Below are 18,908 nucleotides of genomic sequence, written 5' to 3' on the forward strand. Positions count from 1 at the left end.
GTTATCAGCGTCTAGACAGTGCTACTGGCATTTACTGGTGCCTCGCTGTTTAGCCAGATTCAGCTAATGAAACAGCTGAGAGCAAACCTTAATTGGCATCCGTAAGTGGAGCTTCTCCGCATACTTCACGAGCACCTTCCAAGGAGCGTGAATCTTCAGGAAGTTGGTCTTGCCGTCTCTTGACGCCTGCGTGGGGCGGCAAGCAAGAGCGAATCACTTGTTACGACAGCAGCAACTACTAGAAGTATACTAGTGACAGTAATAGTACTAAAGGTGCTGCTACTACTGATACTACTACTACTACTACTACTACTACTACTACTACTACTACTACTAAGTACTATAGTACTGCTGTACCTTAGGATGATGCTCAAATGTTGTTAACATTGTCACATTCTAACGCTACTACTACTACTACTACTACTACTACTACTATTACTAATACTACTACTACTACTACTACTACTACTACTACTCTATTGCACTTGGAATTGCTTTGTCTTAGCTCATGTGTCCACTCCCAACGTATGTGTCTGTTCTACCTTAGAAGTTATAAATAGTGATCTGTCACGTTTTGCATGTTGCTAGTCACAGCGAAGCTGACAACAGCAGTTGTTTTTAGTTGTCAAATGCTTTCAGGAAATTGCTTATTCCTTTCTTCGCTGTCTCTCACTCTCTTCCACTTTCTCTCTCCTTCTGGAGAAGTTGAGCGAGATGGAATTATTTCAGTTGAGTGCGAGGGTGCACAGTCTTCTACGAAGGCTTGCCGGGTGCGGGATAGTCAGTTGTTAAAAAATATGGTTAAGCTCTTCTCCAGAAGAAGCACAGTGCGTTCGTGTGTATTTCTTCTATCTCTTGCCCTTTTTATGAGTGTTTCACAGTCTTGAACATGCATGGGTCGTCGTGTCCAATGTCACACTATTTTTTTCACCTGCCTAGCGGCCTAAGACGGCAACCCTGGTGTGCTAAATGAGAACGTCGTAGCGCCGTTCTGCTTGAGCAAGGTGGCTGTGGGAAGGATGTTTTAGAAGTTGCTTACTACAGCCCGCTAGCTGGGACGATCAGACCACTGCTGTAGGGGCAGCAGTGGTCTCAAGATCATCTCAGCTAGCGGGCTGTGGGCACAAAATTTGGATTGTAAGAATCTGCACAGTGAAAGGGACAGGAGAGGAGAAAAGTAGATAGCACAGAATGTCACATAACTTTCACATTTGAAAGAAGGCTCTTCCCGTGTTTTGATCCCACATGTCATATATGGGTCATTTATGCAGGTCAATTGGAGTCAAGATTCGATTAGCGTGCCCTTACTGGTTTACTGAAAATATGGGCATTGATTCGGAAATACAGAGTTTTTGTTTCATGGTTACATTTGAACGCATGGCCATCGAACCGCACGCCCCTAGAAATAAATGCTTGAGAAAGGTTATGTTGGTGTAGTACATACAAATAACACTAAGAAAATCAAGGCAATTTATAATAGATTAAGACAATCACGCGCGCGGGGAGTAGCTAACAAAAGGGCCGTGGGCTGCAAGCGGTCCGCGGGTGTCGTATACCTAATACTCCTGGTGCATAGTTATGGACCTCGGAAGGCAAGGCAGTAAACGTGTGCGAATAGGAAATTTCAGAACAGAAATGAACACACTCGAACCTTCATATAACGAATACATATATCACGAATTATCGGTTATAATGAAGTAAATGAAGAGTGGTCTTGCAATCAATTCAGTGTTTGGAATAACTTTTATAACACATTTTCGGATATGACAAATTTACTTTTTAGTAAGATGCAACATTTTTTAGGTCTGACCGTACGAATAGTAATCGTATGCAATATTCGAATTGTTTTCGAATACGCAGTATGGTAACCGTTTTCAAAGAAGCTCTAGAATTCGTGATCTCATTTCCAACCAATGTTCGCTAAATATTAGCGAAGTAACATTAAGGTTCCTTTTAACCGACAGAAACTACTACAATCATGTAAATTGACTTAAGCTCGAATGCATGTACGACTAAAGCATCGGGGATACTTTGTAACCATGCGTTGAAATACCGCAGCCACTACCGTATGCAAGGGGGGCGTTCTTTACCAACCTTAAAATAAAAATGAGGCACAAAATTGCTGCAAAGTTGAAAACCGAACACTGCTCGAAAACCATAACATACACTGAAATGGATGCACCAGTTATCACATTATGAGCGCCAGTATCAAAGGCATGTATATATCCTTGTTTAACACTTCGTCCACAAGGACATTTTCGCCAAGCTAAAATTCACGTATCTTGTTACTCTTTTGAACGCTAGATGGCGCTAAATGCGCTGTAAGGCGAAGCAGCGAGAACGGAAGGGTTGTCTGTGTACTGCGGCCTCTCGGAAGAGCGGAAGCCGGTGGGAGGAAGGGGTGAGAAGAGCGCGGGGAAGGAAATATCGCTCTAACAATACATGGGTGTTGACGTCCGACAACAACGATACGACTATGAGAGGCGTAGTGGTAGATGGTTCCAGAAACATCGACCGTCCGACGCCCTTGCAAAGTAGTCTGTACTTGCCGTCGCGTCCTCGAGTTCGAGTTCTAGTCCTTCCTTCCGGAGGTTGTCCTCGAAGACGCGCCGATAGTTCTCGATCACGGAGTCGTCCGACTTCTGGTAGGCGAGCACGAAGTCGATGCGACGCTTCCCGTCCTGGAAGTACAGGCTGCGCAGCTCCTCGTCCTGGGCCCTGCGCGGCGCGACCACTCCCACGTGGCGCGTCGGCGCTTTGGCCACGGCATGGGCTTCGACCCCGGCTTCGGCGCCATCGCTTCCCACCGGGTTCACGGCCACCGCGCCACCGACACCAGGTTCGCCATTCTGCGAAACCCCGCTCATTTATGAAAAAAACTGCTTAGTTCACTTTGAGGTGTTCGTACTGAACACGGCCAGCATCCAGCCCTCTCATTTGTTTGCTACTTCTTGAAAGGTAAGAAAAAAATGATAGCATGAAGGAAGGAATAGAAAACACGATGCAAAATATGAACTCAGAACATCATTCAACAAGAAACATATGCTTTTGGAAGAACACGTGCAAAAAAGAAAACATCAGCAAACAGAGATCATCTTCAGCACCTCATCGTGCTAAAACGACTTACCAACTCGCCCAGCTGCAGTACGCAGTTCTTGAAAGGAAAAAGACGTTAGAAAAAAAGTGGAGACGCGAGGATGAAAGAAAGAAAGAAAGAAAGAAAGAAAGAAAGAAAGAAAAAGAAAGATAAAAAGAAACGAAGAAAGAAAGAAAGAGAGAAAGAAAAGGGAAAGAAAGAAAGAAAGAGAGAAAGAAAGAAAGAAAGAAAGAAAGAAAGAAAGAAAGAAAGAAAGAAAGAAAGAAATGAAGAAAGAACTGTACTGTTGGTGAGAACACACTTAGCACTAAATGGCCCTGGTGTTTCACAGATGCTAGTGAAGTCAAGTCACCTTCCGGTAGCTCAGTAGGGCTTTCGTGGCCTTGTGCATGAGACAAATCTAACGTGGGTAGCCAACTGAGCAAATCGTGGTTAACCTCCCTGCCTTTCTCGACGGTTTTTGTAGATATCCTTTTACTCAAAATAACACTCGTAGCAGTGACTTATTGGTCAACGTGCTTGATTGCTGACCGGTAGGTCACGGGTTTGAAGTCGCCGAAGGCCCGTTTCGGTGGAGGTGAAACGCTAAATGCCGACGTGCTTACATGTAGGCGCACGTTGTTGGAGAACCCCAGGTAGCCAAATATATACGGAGCCCGGAGCCCTCCACTGTGGCCTCCCTCGCAATCATATCGTGGACGTAAACCCTACACAATCTCATATAGAGATATATTGCCGTGAACGAGGATTCCTCGCTTGTTTCCTCATGCGTTTGTTTTTAGCGTCTGACCTTGGCAGACTACCTTATCGATATTCGATCCCTGTGCGTCCCTCTTACTTTCTTGGATGCCGTGAAGGATATCTCATCTGATAGGTGCAGTCTTTCACCGTGCTGTAGCGTGTTAGTATATATATATATATATATATATATATATATATATATATATATATATATATATATATATATATATATATATATATATCAACTGTCGGGCTATATACTTTACAATATCTTAAGACCACGATCACAGCTACCGCACCGCGGCCACGTGATTCAAATGTCCGAGCTCATTCAGAGTTTAACATATCGTCAACAAGCACACAAACACGTCTAGAAACCGAGAACCCCTTCAGGCGCAAATAATGATGATTGTATACGAAAAGACAGGCTCCTTCCCATTTTCCCCGTGGAGTTTGTAGCGCATGGCACGCTCGGCATGATGGAATCTGATCACATTCTGATTCCTGAACATCAAGGTGGTGCTGATGATCGAAATTTGCGTGTGGTGTCTATATCCTTTCTGGTTCCTGCGTCAACAATGGGGTGTGCCTATAGTTTCAGCGTAGGCAGACAACTCTGTAAAGCGTATTTCGACACAAATTTCAATTTTTTCTCCTCAAGAGGTCCTCTTTTTTTGGTTCCCTGTGCAAGATGGCATTCTCATGATTTGGTGAGAGCAAAAAACGGAGTGCTTTCAAATATGACATCTGCAGCGAAAACCATGCGCTGCCATCCACGCACTGAGGTTCCCCCCCCCCCCCTAGGAAATTTCATTGTCACTTTATTTCAAGTATATTCCATCTTGAAAGGTGTCCACACAGTTTGAGTTAGGTTTCATGATCATCATCATCATCATCATCATCATCATCATCATCATCAGCCTGACTGCACCCGCTGCGGGGGAGAGGTCTCTCCTGTGTTTCGCCAATCAAACGCATCCTGTTGTTCCTGCTGCCACGTTACACCCACTCACTTAATTTCATCTGCCCACCTAACACTCTGTCTCCCCCTCGCACATCGAGTCAAGTTTAGCTGCGTAAAGCACTCTGGGTTCTTAGGTACCTTTGACGTCTCCGAGCAGGGACAGTGAATCTCAACTATTTCGTTATTTAGCAGCGAAGTAGAATGACGACTTGTGTCCTCCGGACTTGATTGATCATTTCGTTTCCTATATCACGCCATTCGAACAATAAAGCGAAGGGTCCGCGTGTTTACACCGTTTCCTGTCAAGACCTGCTGCAACGGGTGGATCGAACACAAGAGACTGATTGAGCGAAGTTTTGCCCCAATGTGCCAAAGACGTGACCACCTGGTGCTTAAGATGCACATATTGAAACCATCTTCGTACATCTTCATCATCATGAGTGTTCATCGTCTCCATCGGTTGTGGGCACTCGGCTTGCTTGTGATCCCTGCCTTGGGTGTGGTGCCTTCATTGTGCATTTGGGGCCTAATAAACGCTGCCTTAAACATGACATTTCATTATGTGTTTCTTTAATTTGTGGTGGATTCTTCTAGGCCGACATTGCTGAAGCCACACGTATCGGCGACTGTCGGTACTAGCAAGAACACCGTTGAAGGCGTGTACACAACTGACGCCGTTTGACCTCCGTTGGCGAAGGGACAGTGACATGCAGATTCACTGTACACATTGATTAGGCCATTTCACTGTGCAAAAGATTCATTGTGCACATTGATAAGTGTGAATCCTGAATGCACGACTGTAACGTAGCCAGGACAAGACAAGGCAGTCCTCTTAGTGCTTTGATCTCTGTTTGACAAACTGCGCGTGTTGGTCGTCGGCAGGCTGAAATCACGATATGCGGAATCCATCGAATGCGTTTTTTATGTTCTATGACCAGTGCTTGCAAACGTTCAGCAGGCACCATAGCTGGATAGCTGGATAGCTGGATACGCCTGAAAATCTGCGTGCGCGACCATCGAATGAAGCAGTGTACTTTAAGCTGGTGTGTACTTTTTTTATGCTCTCTTCTTTCTATCTGTATATATTTCCTCAACTCCCTTGACCATTTGTGTAAATACTCTTCTTCCATGACTTCCTTGAATTGTATTATCTATTGATGTTCAACTGTTACTTTTTTTTAAAGTCATAACCCCTCTGTCTTATAGCAAAGAAATTGTGTAAAAACGCTTCGCAACCTTGTTTCATTCTGTTATTTAGTGTGTTTCATGCATGCTCACCCTGCTTGGACTTTTTGTCCACAGTATTTTATAAATAAATAAATAAATATCGTTTATTACCTCATTACCCTTCCCCCCGCGTAAGATAGAAAATCGGACGCGTGTCTGGTTGACTTGATGATGATGATGATGATGATGATGATGATGATGATGATGATCCTTGGATCATTGGCACCTGCCCACTATGTAGTATCGGCCATGAATAATTGATTGATATGATTATGTGGTGTTTAATGTCCCAGAACCGCCATATAATTATAAGAGACACCGTAGTGGAGGGCTCTGAAAATTTTGCCCACCTGGCGTTCTTTAACGTGCACCCAAATCTGAGCACTTGGGCCTACACCGTTTCCGGCTCCATCGGAAATGCAGCCGCCGCAGCCGAGACTCGATACCGCGACCTGCGAGTCAGCAGCTGAGTACCTTAGCCACTAGACCAGCGCGGAGAGGCGAGGATCGGCCATGAGTCGGGCGGATCATACATATTAGAGTTACGATTAATATTTAGTAGGATCTAAAATAATTTTAAGATATATTTTAATGTAACGTTATTATGAATGATTGTGGTTTGAAGTTACACTATTTTGTGTAATTTCCCAGAGACAAGATTTTTTTACCATGAACGCTGAATAAAGAATTGTTACCAGTTGATACACCTACCAAATATATTCGAGTCGCATATAAACTTTTCGACAGCTTTGAAAATATTCATGTCCGAGTGTCCCGGCGCATAAGCCCCAAATGATAAAAGATCAACCGACGGAACTGGTTTTCTGCCTTTCCTTCTTCTTCCTCTTCCTCCAAAGCTGTGACATCCTGATCCAAAACATCAAGGAATCATTAAGCGGGAAGTGATGAGAAAGAGGTCGCTGTCGTTTAGCCATCTTGGGAATTATGGTTATTACGCATATTTACCGTGCCTTCGTGCTTGCGGTCTTCGAACGCACTGGCGGTTGTGTTTATCGCTGCGTTTTGCGTTGGTTTCGCATAAAAGAACGAACCGTTGGGAGCTTCATGACCCTATACTTGAATCGTGGAGCCTCAAAAATTCAAGGTGCTGAAGCGTAGTTGCCAAACATTTGCTAAACTTTCGTCTTGCGGCAAAGCGGATTCAGGCCACATGGGGCCTAACGGAGTCGAAATAACGAACATTAGACAAATATGTGTAACACCCGTCATTACCACGCTGGCTGAAGCGCCATGCGTTGTAGCTCCCTTAGACACTAGCGCAAGAGTTCCTTCTCGCGTGTTTACAGAAAGCTCTATTCATCTCTCCCCTCCTCTAAAGTTTGCCGCACCTTACGTGGAATTCCCACTGCTTTCGGGATCGCAGGCATAGGAGGTTTTCTTCACTTAACGGAATTTCGCAGCGCTTCTGAGATCGGCGCATACCTTTCACACAACGATTATTTCATGTGATTACGTAATAATGTGACGTCATGCTTAGCGATGTCAGCTCACCACATCACGATATGAATCCCTCTGGTGTTACTATCACATTGTATTACGTGACGTAAGAAGCTCTGGCAGTCTGTGACGTCACAATAACGTCATGTGCTGACGTGACCCCATCATCACTTTTTTGCATCACGTATATTGACAATGATAATCACTATTCCCACTTGATGGTGCAGTTAAAACTTTCGCATGCAAAAAAAAAAATGTTGGCTTGCATCAGGCGTAGAAATCGTACGGTACACCGAAGTCAGTGAAATGACGTACGGTACACCGAAGTATAGTAAAATGACGTCCCAAATTTCGGACTTTTAAAGGCAGCCCCTATTGAGTGTAGCTCATAGTGGAGAGTTAGAAGACGTCTACTTCACATCCGATGACATGCGCCAACCAAAAAAAAGAAAGAAGGAAAGGAAGAAAAGAAAGAAAGAAAGAAAGAAAGAAAGAAAGAAAGAAAGAAAGAAAGAAACAAACAAAGAAAGAAAGGCGACCTGGAAAGTGGCGGCTGCCAACCGTACACACGACCCCCAATCATGCCATGCAGGCCAACAAAGCACATGCCGTGCCTTTTTTTTTTGCCGCGCCAATCTATGCACGCTGGCCCAGTCCCACTCTTCTTCGAAGACAAAACCCCGAAGATCGATTCCGACGCGCAGCTATAGCGTGTCAGGGACACATTCGTCGCGTCGACTCGCAGCACCAGCGTAGGCGTATTAGAGGGTTCGAATGGAGAACGCGCGAGACACGGTCTTTTACGAAACGCGTTGGGACCGCATGACTTTTCCCTCCGCAATCTCCGGTGTTCTATTCATAACGCCCCATCTTAGATTATCATTTCACTTATCGTGCGAACGGCACGCCATTCATGTACGCGACGCCTCGTGTGGGCTGTTCCGACACAACTACGGCGCCGGATCGCATTTTTGGGATACGTGTAGCGTGTCGTTTTCAAATTCGGAGGTGAAACGTTACGTTTGGAGAGGGTCGCGTCAGCATTGCGAACACGTTGCAGCTCTGAAGTCCCGACGAGAACGCTCGTGATTGCATCGTGTAGATATTCCAGCTGTAGTCCTTGTGTCCTCCATTATCATCAGTTTTGTTTCTATGACAAACAGACAACGTAAGCTTGTTTTGTTATAACAGCAGTGGAATGGATGTGCGGGGGGATGGTGTCACGTGAAATAGGTATACCGTCGCTACGTGACCTTTCCGTGAGTGCCTGCGTGAGGGCAGGCAATCACGAAAACGGTGCACTCGATGCCTCTCTTCGATGGCAACAAGTGCGCTGTCGAAGGCAGCACTCATCTGAACGTGTAGACCACTCCACACGCAACGTGTAGACGCAGCTCTTTCCGTCACTCTCGACAGCAAAAGCGAGAGTGGATGATGATGATGATATGTGGGGTTTAACGTCCCAAAACCACGATCTGATTATGAGAGACGCCGTAGTGGAGGGCTCCGGAAATTTAGACCACCTGGGGTTCTTTAACGTGCACCCAAATCTGAGCACACGGGCCTACAACATTTCCGCCTCCATCGGAAATGCAGCCGCCGCAGCCGGGATTTGAACCCAAGCGAGAGTGGAGTGGGACTGCATCGTAGAATTATGTAGAATTGCACGACAGCATTAGAAGAAAATTGCGAATAAGTGTAAGCTCCGCCCACAGCGGTAACCGTCCCACACAAGCAGAATTTGCATAAATGTGTGTTTAAAAAAGTTAATAATGATTTAGAGTACTTGGTACTCTGCGATGGGCCAGGAAAAAGCCGTCCGGTGGGCATCACATTTCACTTAGGCTGCGTCGACAGAAATTACGCCGTGCGCGATTTCTCCAACGAAACTCACACGGACTGCGGCAAAGAACAAGAGTTCGGGTCTCACGCTGTAAACGCGTCGAAAAGAAGAGCGCTTGCGTTGAAAACAGTGGGCTGAAAACAGTGTGAGCGGATTTTCTTTTTCAGATCTATGTCTACAAGCTCGGTTGCCAGACCATACCGTTATAAAAGTAAGCTTAATTTAGTGTAGCTTCCTGCTTGTATGTGAATAAACTATCGCTGTCATCACCTAAATCGAGCTAACGAGCTGTGCTGTGCGTTCCAGCGAAACATTCATACCGGTAGCAATGCGTTAGACACTTATGTAAAGCAAGGCTTGTAAATCAAACGGCCCCATGTGAAGTGCTTGCGATGTTTCACTTTTGTGTTATGATTATTCTAATAACAAATGATTCAGTCATACTTTTTAAGGTGCCCTGGGTGTCTAACATAGGGACACATCGGAGAAACGAATTAATATTTTACTGTGAGTAATTTGCATAAGCAGTTTGGAGTCCACAGTGGACGCATGTTTCATCTTGCCTGTTTGATCCTCATGGCAAACTAAAATTACATGATGGGTGTATTCTCTGCAGGGGTCCGTTCTGCTTGCTTGCTGGACACTGTGACGATAGGTGTCACAGTGTCCAGCAAGCAAGCAGAACCAGACTGTTTTTTTATTATTTGTGAATAATCTACAATACCTTCTCTACCTGTGTTTGCACGGTATAGTACCCTATACCGTGCAAAGTGCCGAAGGAAACGAAGTCCGGTTTGGTTTCCCGGATTTCCGTTACTTTCTATTGTGCTCTGCTCAAGCATGAGGGAGACGTCGCTACAATGCATCGGATGTTGTTCACCCTCACTGAAACATACATGGGAACACTGAAGTGGGTAGCTGTGTTGGCAATGTCCAAAATACTCACTTCTGACCATTCCTACCACTACCGCGGGGGAAGTGTGACGTTAAACTTATGTGAGGTAGGGCTCGTCAGTGTATTCTATATATAGGTGAAAGCGTGGTGTTTCAGAGCAAGGCGCCACGTATCCATGTATTAAAGTTCGTCAACAGTATACCATCTGTTGAGAGCGATGTATTTAGTCATATCCTGATTTCTGGCACTTCTGGGGTGATACTTCCAATGCAAATGTGAAAACCTTATTAAAAATGCAGAAAAAGTGTGTACATGTGGTACATAGCCTCTCGATTTGGGAACATACTTCTGAGCACTTCCAGCAGGATTGTATTTCGCACACCAGGAATATGTATAAAAAAAGTTATCAGAAAAACATTTTTTAGAATTAAAGAGTATACCGACTAGAGCTTCTTTTCCAAGTACGCCAATGTGACAAAAACTAGTCGTTAAGACCCGGAAAACTGGTTAAAAAAAGCAAAAAAAAAACGAACTAAATCTGGATACCAATTTCTACAACGAAAAATTCTAAATATTCTCAATGAGGAACACGCGTTATTGAATATTATGAAACATTCTCTAACTATGTCAGCAATCTGAAAAAAGTCAATACAATACTTTCTCAGAAAATCACTAGCTTTGTTCGAGTGCTGTATCATGTTATTATTATTGTTTTCATTTATTTTTTGTTGTATTGTCATAAATACCTTTCTGATTACTGAAGAAGAGTGTGTCTATCTATATATAATATTGATTTGCTTTATGCTTGTACTCATTTGGTTTATTGATCTTGTTATGTGGTACTGAACTAGAGTACCATAATAGCTGTCATTTATGTTCAGGGTCCAAACATCTAAATTAGGTCGGTGTATGTATATTTGTGTTTTTGATTCCTTGCAGTTGTCCCCTGTCGCCAGTTCTACGAGTGGTTCCGGCAGCCTATAGTCAAACGTCTATTAACACCACTTTTGCTCCTGCACCATGACGATGTATGTCCCATGTCTTGTCAAAACAGAAAATAAACTTAAAACTTCCGGCTACACTTTGTACCACGATTTCCTTATTCCTTAATGTTGCACTTACCTGCGTACAAAAAGAAAATTTGCGAGGTGATTTGTCCCTCAATCTGTTCACATCGTACGTAGCATAACTTGGACATTTTTTAAAGAGCCTAATGTGTCCTCACAAGTTTAGTAATTTGAATGTCCGTAGTATGGAAAACACGACAAACAATGACCAGTTCGGCTGACTCTTCTGGCCTTTAATTTCCTTTTTCTGGCTGAAAACACCCAGCACAGAACTATTGTATGATCTATTTCGGAACGACAATAAACACCCTTTTTCCAACTACATCTGTCATTGTCGACGAAAATGGGAATGGACACGATATGAACCACTTACAAAAAAAACGGTACGCATACAAAAGTGGAAACCCAAACACGGCATAATGATTTTGAGGGTGATCGGTCCGAGCATCCGCGATTACGGCGAATGCGCCATTAATCATGCTGTTTTGCTTCTGGGCACGGGTGTGTAAAGAAGCAGGCAGCAGTTAGGACCTATTTGGACCGCCTGTTTCGATCGCTCTCAGAGAGAGATACTCCGTATCGGTGTCTATTGATAAGCTGAACGCAAACCTTGACATTCGTCAGGAGCCCGACTAGACGTCATTAGAAATACGCTGACGGAGCTTATGGACTAACCTTCATCGAGAGCGGGCTCACGCTACTTTATGTTACACGTGCATGTAAGATTAGCGGTCTATTCTAAAGGTAAGCTTTCCAGAACTTTGCCGATAAAAGTGATAGCAAGAGAAGCAGCCCACACGTTAGTCGAAAACTTTTTTTGCAGATTCATTTTAGAGTACATGCTACAAGAGCCATTAGAGGTGACGGATTTTGATGACTTCCGTAGTCATAAAGTCAGTAGTTGAAACATGGCACACTACCGAGGCAGCAGGCTGGAAAGAAGCCGTGGTTTTGGCGAAGTTGTTGAGGGCACAATTGCAGTAATTACTTACTAGGAACTGCAAACCATTCAATCCACTGTGGTGCACTAAAAACAATGGAAAATATTCTTTTTTTAGAATGCGAGGCAGATAAAGAACAAACATGCTGTCTCCAAAGTATAATGTTCCAATTCCCAAGTACTTGGGGCCGTAGTTGTTCACCACCGCCGCCAGTGTCTGTACGTGTACTATCGCACGAAATTAGAAAAAAAACTCAGTAAACAAAAAGTAATAAAACCAAGAACACAATGGAATCCGAACCCGAGTCCCATTCGTGTCAGCCTAGTATTCTACCACTGAGACGTGCCGGTGCTTGGGACTTCTTTGCAAACTGGCCTAAGGCAGGCTTGATGTCGGAGAAAAAATCGCATTAGTACGATTAATAAAACGGTTTCGAAGAGCAAAGGAACACCCAGGTGTCAGATAATGCGAATGGCGCAACGAGTGGGCCGTCGAAGTCTCCAACCCTTTACAAAAAACTTGCTCTTGTTCACCAATTAACTGTGCCGCATGCCTGCTGTGGGGGCTTGTGGGGATTACTAAATCTTTTGGCATAATTCTTCATCGTAGTCAGCCACATCGATCTATCGATTGATTGATTGATTGATTGATTGATTGATATGTGGAGTTTCACGTTCCAAAACCACCATATGATTATAAGAGACGCCGTAGTGGATGGTTCCGGAAATTTCGACCACCTGGGGTTCTTTAACGTGCACCCAAATCTGAGCACGCGGGCCTGCAACATTTCCGCCTCCATCAGAAATGTAGTCAGCGACATCACAAAAAAAAATGCAGTTAATTACAAGTGGGCAGCAGGTATAACGCTTCTCCGAATAATAACTAAGGATGACCATAGTGAATGCCTACCTACTACACGCTTACTTATGGCGTAGTGGGCACCCTGTGAGTGCGCTTGCAGCAGCTACACAAAGATTGTCAAAAAAAAAAAGAAGAAACTCTGAAAGGCCGCTCTTCCCTCTTTTGCTGTGACAGTGCTGCGCGTTCTGCGCAGGCCTGGCAGGTTTTTTATTCTCGGGTAAGGAGCCCGTTGCTTTTCTGGTTCTCCCGTTCCAGCGTTGTTCGTGGGCGTCACTTCAGCCGCCATGTCGCTCGCCGCGTAACTATGCGGCAGGTCATGCGTCTTCCTGTTTGCTCTCGGGATGACAAGTTTGAGCACGCCATGTAAAACTCCGCCGATGTGCGTAGTTGCTGTGACAACCAACGACCGCAACCGTTGTTGTCCTGGTTGCGTACGCGAAGGCCCATCCGGGCGCACAAGGACAAAAACTGGCTCAAGCCTCCGCATGGGTCATGTGATCCCTTCGGTCACTTAGGAGATTAGCAGAGGGGGGGGGGGGGGAGGGTCGAAAACGCGTGATTACGATGAGTCCAGCTTCTGGTACTGAGCTGAAGAAACCAATTCCCAACCAACCGTCCTATAAACACTGGTTCCTGAGCAGGTGGCGCTTGTTAACGAACCTCTGTCACCCCAGTAAACTTGCACCTGGTGATGATTTGGTAATAACTGCCGCAGGAGGCTTATCAGCAGTGTGCTAGCAAGATTAAGGAGATTTACGGGACGGCTTTAGGCTCTCCCATAGTAGAGTACCAAGTACTCTAAATCGTTACCCCTTTTTTCTAAACACATACAACCCGTTTTGCTGCGGAACCTGTTGTGAGACCATAGTAATAGCTGATTGTGGTGCAGCAGTTCGACACAACCAGTGACCGCAGTACCCACCGTGAGCGAGAAAAAAAAAGAGGGAATGGGTGAGGGGTTCCAGCTGAAATGGGAACCCAAGCGCTCTAATACTCGAGTATTATACCACGGAGCCCAACCGATGCTTAAAACTCCTTCGAAGAAGAACCCACACAGGTGGCGGGTCGGGTGAGTTATCACGTTTACATAGGTAATATTGCCTGGTAGGAGAGTGAAATGACACCTTGCGTCACATAATACGAATTGCGTAGGCGGTGAATGGCTTAAAGCTTCCGACTAACTGGAAAGGCCTAAGCCATAAATCACGGTCATCCTCACATTATCAACAAAGCGCCCATGTGTCCTTGCTAGACGTGTAGCGGACACCTCGCTTCTCCGGAGAATGATGATTAAATGCGTTGTGGGCACTTCTTCGCTTCGTAAAGTTATGATATTTTATGACGTAGTGGGTACCTTGCAAGAGCAGTTACAGCGGTCGCCCATGGAGAGCTGACAACCGACTCCAGAAATGCCGCTGCTCCAGCTATCACTGCATCTGAGCGACATGTACCACGTTGTGTACCGTCGTATATCTGTTTCGCTCGATAAGATTCGCCTATCCTCACCTGACCAGCACTGAGATAGAGCTCGTTAGCGTTAATCCATAGCTTCAAAAAGCGAAAAGACACGTAGGCACGGAACCAAGGAAGTAAAATGAAAAGGAAAGAACAGCAGGAAGGTCAATCGGACACGCTTCTGGTTTTGCTATCCTACACTGAGGGAAGGGAAATGAGGAATTAAAGGTAGACGGAGACACGAAGAAGTTAACACACAGAAAAACACTGCAGCGTTCCATAGCAATTAACGCAGATCCCGGGCGAATCACGTATAGTAATGTATTTAGTCGAGCGATAAGGCGTACTTAAGGCCTGAAGTACAGGACACAGGCCATCCAACACCTGCTGCACGTTGACAGGAACAAAGAACACATGACAAGCGCTACTTTCAACTAAGGTTATAATACGGGACGACACTAATTAGCGCTTCTCGTAAGTTCTTCGCTCGTGATATGTGTCTTTCGCAGTTGCAGAAGCTATGGATCACCTGATCTTGGAATAAGTGTGCACGTACTCTTGCCGGTATTTTGGCTTATCTTACCTTCTGTTTGTCGGTGGATGAACAACATCTCCTAGCGGCCGCCATCCAGCAGGCAGCTAAGAACTTTCACGCTAATGCTGTGCATTTTCCAGAATAACTCCTTCTTTACGACTTCTCGGCGTCATCTTGGCTCCGTACTATACCCAAAGACAACCTATAGAGTATAATGCGTGCCTACACCAAAAGAAGGCGCCAGCACGTTATGCCTCCGTCGTTACTAATGCAATTGCCCACTTCCGTCGATAACGAGAGTAGCTTAGCCCAGCCACGACGTCATGAAAATGAAAGCCCTTGATTGGCGGGCACTTCCGTGCAAACGCCTAGGCAACGAGGAACGTGCCCCTGCATTCTGCCGTCTTGGACGAGAGGCAAGGATGTTCGGTATCGTACCATAACCCTGTAATCATCCAGTACCCGATGATTATTAGTAATTTTAGCATAATAATAAATTAAAGTCTCCATCTAAGAAAAAGCGTGCACAAACAAGCACTGCTCTTTATTTCTCTTTTCAGGACGCGGAGCGCAAAATATCGATCGGTATTCAAGTTCGAGCCTCTTCTGAAATTTTTAAATTAATTACTGAACCAAGGAGCCCAAAGCGTGTTTGCGCCCGGGCGTTGAAACAGCTCGGGTGCCCTAAAACACTCGGGTGCCCTAGAAAAGAGTGCCGGAATTGATTAATCGATGGAAGCGCCAACACAGCACAGCCTTTCAAAGTACCGGCAAAGGAAATGCGTCATATACCGTCATTCCCATACCGGAAGTGCGAAATGGGACGCGAATTTCCTTTATGACACCGCAAATGATCCGAACGAACGCGTGGGCACCAGCCTAAGTGCCAGCGAAGCGATAAAACCGGAGGTATGGTAAATGACTATTGTACGCAGATAAGAAGTGGGGAGAAAGTGAAGGGGGAGGTGGTAGTTTTTTTCGCACGTTATATGGGCTACAGTGCGTGCGTACGTTTGGTTATGAAGTTGAGTTCCTTTTCCCCGGAAATAATAGCAGAAAACCAACCACGAGGTGGCGAGTTCAGCCATATATGAATGACCTCCGCACACTTTGCCTATAGCTCGTCGGCACATCCTCTTTCTTTAAAGGGTTCATTACAGTTTGATAACAAAAACCTGTCCAGCAGCAGCGTCATGAGAGGTTTCTATTGGCTGTCCTATCAGTTACGTCATTCTCAGCGTCGTACCCAAGCACGCACCATTGGCTGCGTTGTGAGTGACGTCATTCATCTCGTCGCAGCCGTAGGGCCGAGCACGCACACATCAGTTTCTCTTTGAACCTTCCACATGGGTATGTCATGGACAACTATAGAATAGCACCGACAGTGGAAATGTAAGAGAGCTCGCATTCGCCCGTCCAATGGTGCAGTCCTGGCATAAAAAGGGAGGCCGAGCGCGGGCAGCTACTGCGTACCGATAATTCAGCAGCCTCCCAAGCAGCGCTAAATCGGGAACGGGAATGTGGGAAGTTTTTTTTATGTATACATCTCCAAAAATATTGCCAAGTGGCCATAAGATTGCATTTTCCTGTTGTCGTATTGCGCTACGTAGGAATAACTGAGCAATGAATACTTACTCCACGGAAAGTATATCTTTTCATAACCCCGACATTTCTAAACTTTAAGACAAAAGAGGACGAACTCGAAAAAAAATCACCATTTCAGTCTACGATGAGACTAACCTTGCACCACGTGCTGTTTTAATTAGAATTCACCTTTACACTTTAATCGAAAGCAAATATATAGTTGTTCTAATGTCGAGGGTTTCATCATTACATTTCTTCATTTTCAAAAAAAGAAAAAAACGAATTCTCCATTGATGGCTATGGGGCACTTCAGAAATTGTTTTCTTTCTTAAAAAAGAAAAAAAAATTAATAAAACTTCTATTGCAAAGAGAAATCAGTATTTATTTGCTTTTGATTGAGGTGCAAAGCTGATTTTTAACGCAACTAAATTGATGAAGTGGATGGTTTTCTCACGTTCGTGATTTTTTTGTCATAAATTTTTCAGTGTTTTGAAAATATTAGTTTTTGTAGAGTAGGTATTCATTACTCACGTATTTCTATATAGCCCAATGCTACATGGGCGAGCATGGCGAGCATAGGGCATTTTTGCAAAATGTCTGGTTGCCTACGTGTGAGAAAAAGTGCAGTTATGTAATTGAGCTCCAACTCATCGCACAACTTTCTTTGGTTTATAATAAACCAAGTTTTGTACTGAAGCAGCAAACTATGCTTTCACAATACGTTTTTTTGACAAATGACACTCAGACGACATTCAGTTAAATTTAGTAGGCTTCGGTGCGAACTAACTTTTGTTCTCTCCGAGCTAATCGAACAATTTGCTCCTTTCGATACATTAAGTCAGCGCAATTTATTCGCGACAACGTCTTATATTGTCACCAAAATAGCCGGGATGTTTGGCATGGTATGATCCTAGTTAGTTGAGATTATCGGCTAATCGCGTCAATAGTCAACTTTTCAAGGTATCCATCTACTTCTCAAACTAATATATATAATTTTTACTTCTGTGTAAATAAGCCACAGTTAATTCATCAACAAGTGAACATGGCGACTGTAAAGACACTGTAAAGACGGTAAGATACTTAAGAACGCTTACTTTGACGTAGTTAGAGCAATTAGTGCACATGGCCTGTGAGAAACTTAACAAGTCGTATAGAAAGCGTCGTCTAGAATATCAGCTGAGGTGAACATCTATGCCCCAGAAGTGAAGTCTAATGTGGTATGGATAATCTGCGGGCTTTCACCCTTTTGGTTTAATATTAATATTATTATTATTATTATTATTATTATTACTGACATCTTGCACAGCAAAACAGCAAAGGAGAAATAGCATACATGCGCTAAAAAGCAATATTAAATTTAGTGGGTGCATTGAGAAAAAGAGAAACTAGGTCTATTCCTGGGAAGTACACATAGCTCATAACATAACGCAGTTTGGCAATTTCTCAACAGATTCATCATTAGCAAACTGTGTATATTCTTACGCTGCTTGCGACGTGGACGGCGTGATTTTCGCGGGCACTCCAGTTCTCGTCATAGAGGCTGCCGTGATCGAATGCCCAGTTCCAGAAGGCCATGAGGGTCGACGATGCGCCGGCGGTCATAATCCTCGAAAACCCGAGGCCCGCACTCACGGTCGCGCTTACGGCTGCGCACCTGTTCTCGAGAGAACGCGCATTGCGGGTCTGATTCTGCGCGCTTACTTACCTCCGCTGTGGCGCCGGTAATTGATAGGGGCAGCATAGCGGGAGAGAAGGAACCGAGTGAACGCATATAAGAGAAAGAGGGAAGGAAAGAAACAAAACAACGAAATACTCGGCTCTAAAAGAAAGGGGACTGGGATAGCAAATGTACCCTGAAGAAGTTGGGCCTTTTCTGATGTCAAGACCGTCGATTCCAGGAGGCGTACGTTTGTAATGTGTTTGGAGGTGGGGTACCCCTTAGGAGCAAAAATAAAGAAAAAAATTTAAAAAGAAATGAACATGGAAGTACTTGTTGCGGGGCTAGTTGATGCATCATTATGAAGGGAAAAGCCTAGACTACTGAAACACCACAAAAAAAAACAAAGAAACACAAAAGAGCGTCTAAAACATTCTTTTACCACGCTTTGTTATTCGTGTAGTGTTTGACGCATCGAGAGCTCTGCTTCGGAAGGAACGAACACAGGAATTAGCTTGTGTTTAAACTCAAATTCATTTATTTGCTTTACATTAAGGGATACGCTGAAAGCTCGTAAATTCGC

The 18,908-nt window shown here is 44.5% G+C and overlaps 1 protein-coding gene across 6 annotated transcripts in view; it reads right to left on the bottom strand.

Annotated features, from left to right (window-relative positions):
- Positions 1-18,583, bottom strand: part of LOC119165358 (anoctamin-4-like) — a 96,831-nt gene extending 78,248 nt beyond the window's left edge. For all 6 annotated transcript variants that reach the window (XM_075871623.1, XM_075871622.1, XM_075871621.1 and 3 more), the window contains exons 1-3: positions 18,151-18,583; positions 2,550-2,849; positions 88-186 (exon numbers count right to left, since the gene is read on the bottom strand). In XM_075871623.1, the coding sequence (XP_075727738.1) occupies positions 88-186; positions 2,550-2,849; positions 18,151-18,270 (519 nt within the window). In that variant the 5' untranslated portion in view covers positions 18,271-18,583. The remainder of the gene's footprint in view (positions 1-87; positions 187-2,549; positions 2,850-18,150) is intronic.
- Positions 18,584-18,908: the final 325 nt, after the last annotated feature.

Source organism: Rhipicephalus microplus, chromosome 8 (genome assembly GCF_043290135.1).
Source record: "Rhipicephalus microplus isolate Deutch F79 chromosome 8, USDA_Rmic, whole genome shotgun sequence".
Taxonomy (NCBI): Eukaryota; Metazoa; Arthropoda; class Arachnida; order Ixodida; family Ixodidae; genus Rhipicephalus; species Rhipicephalus microplus.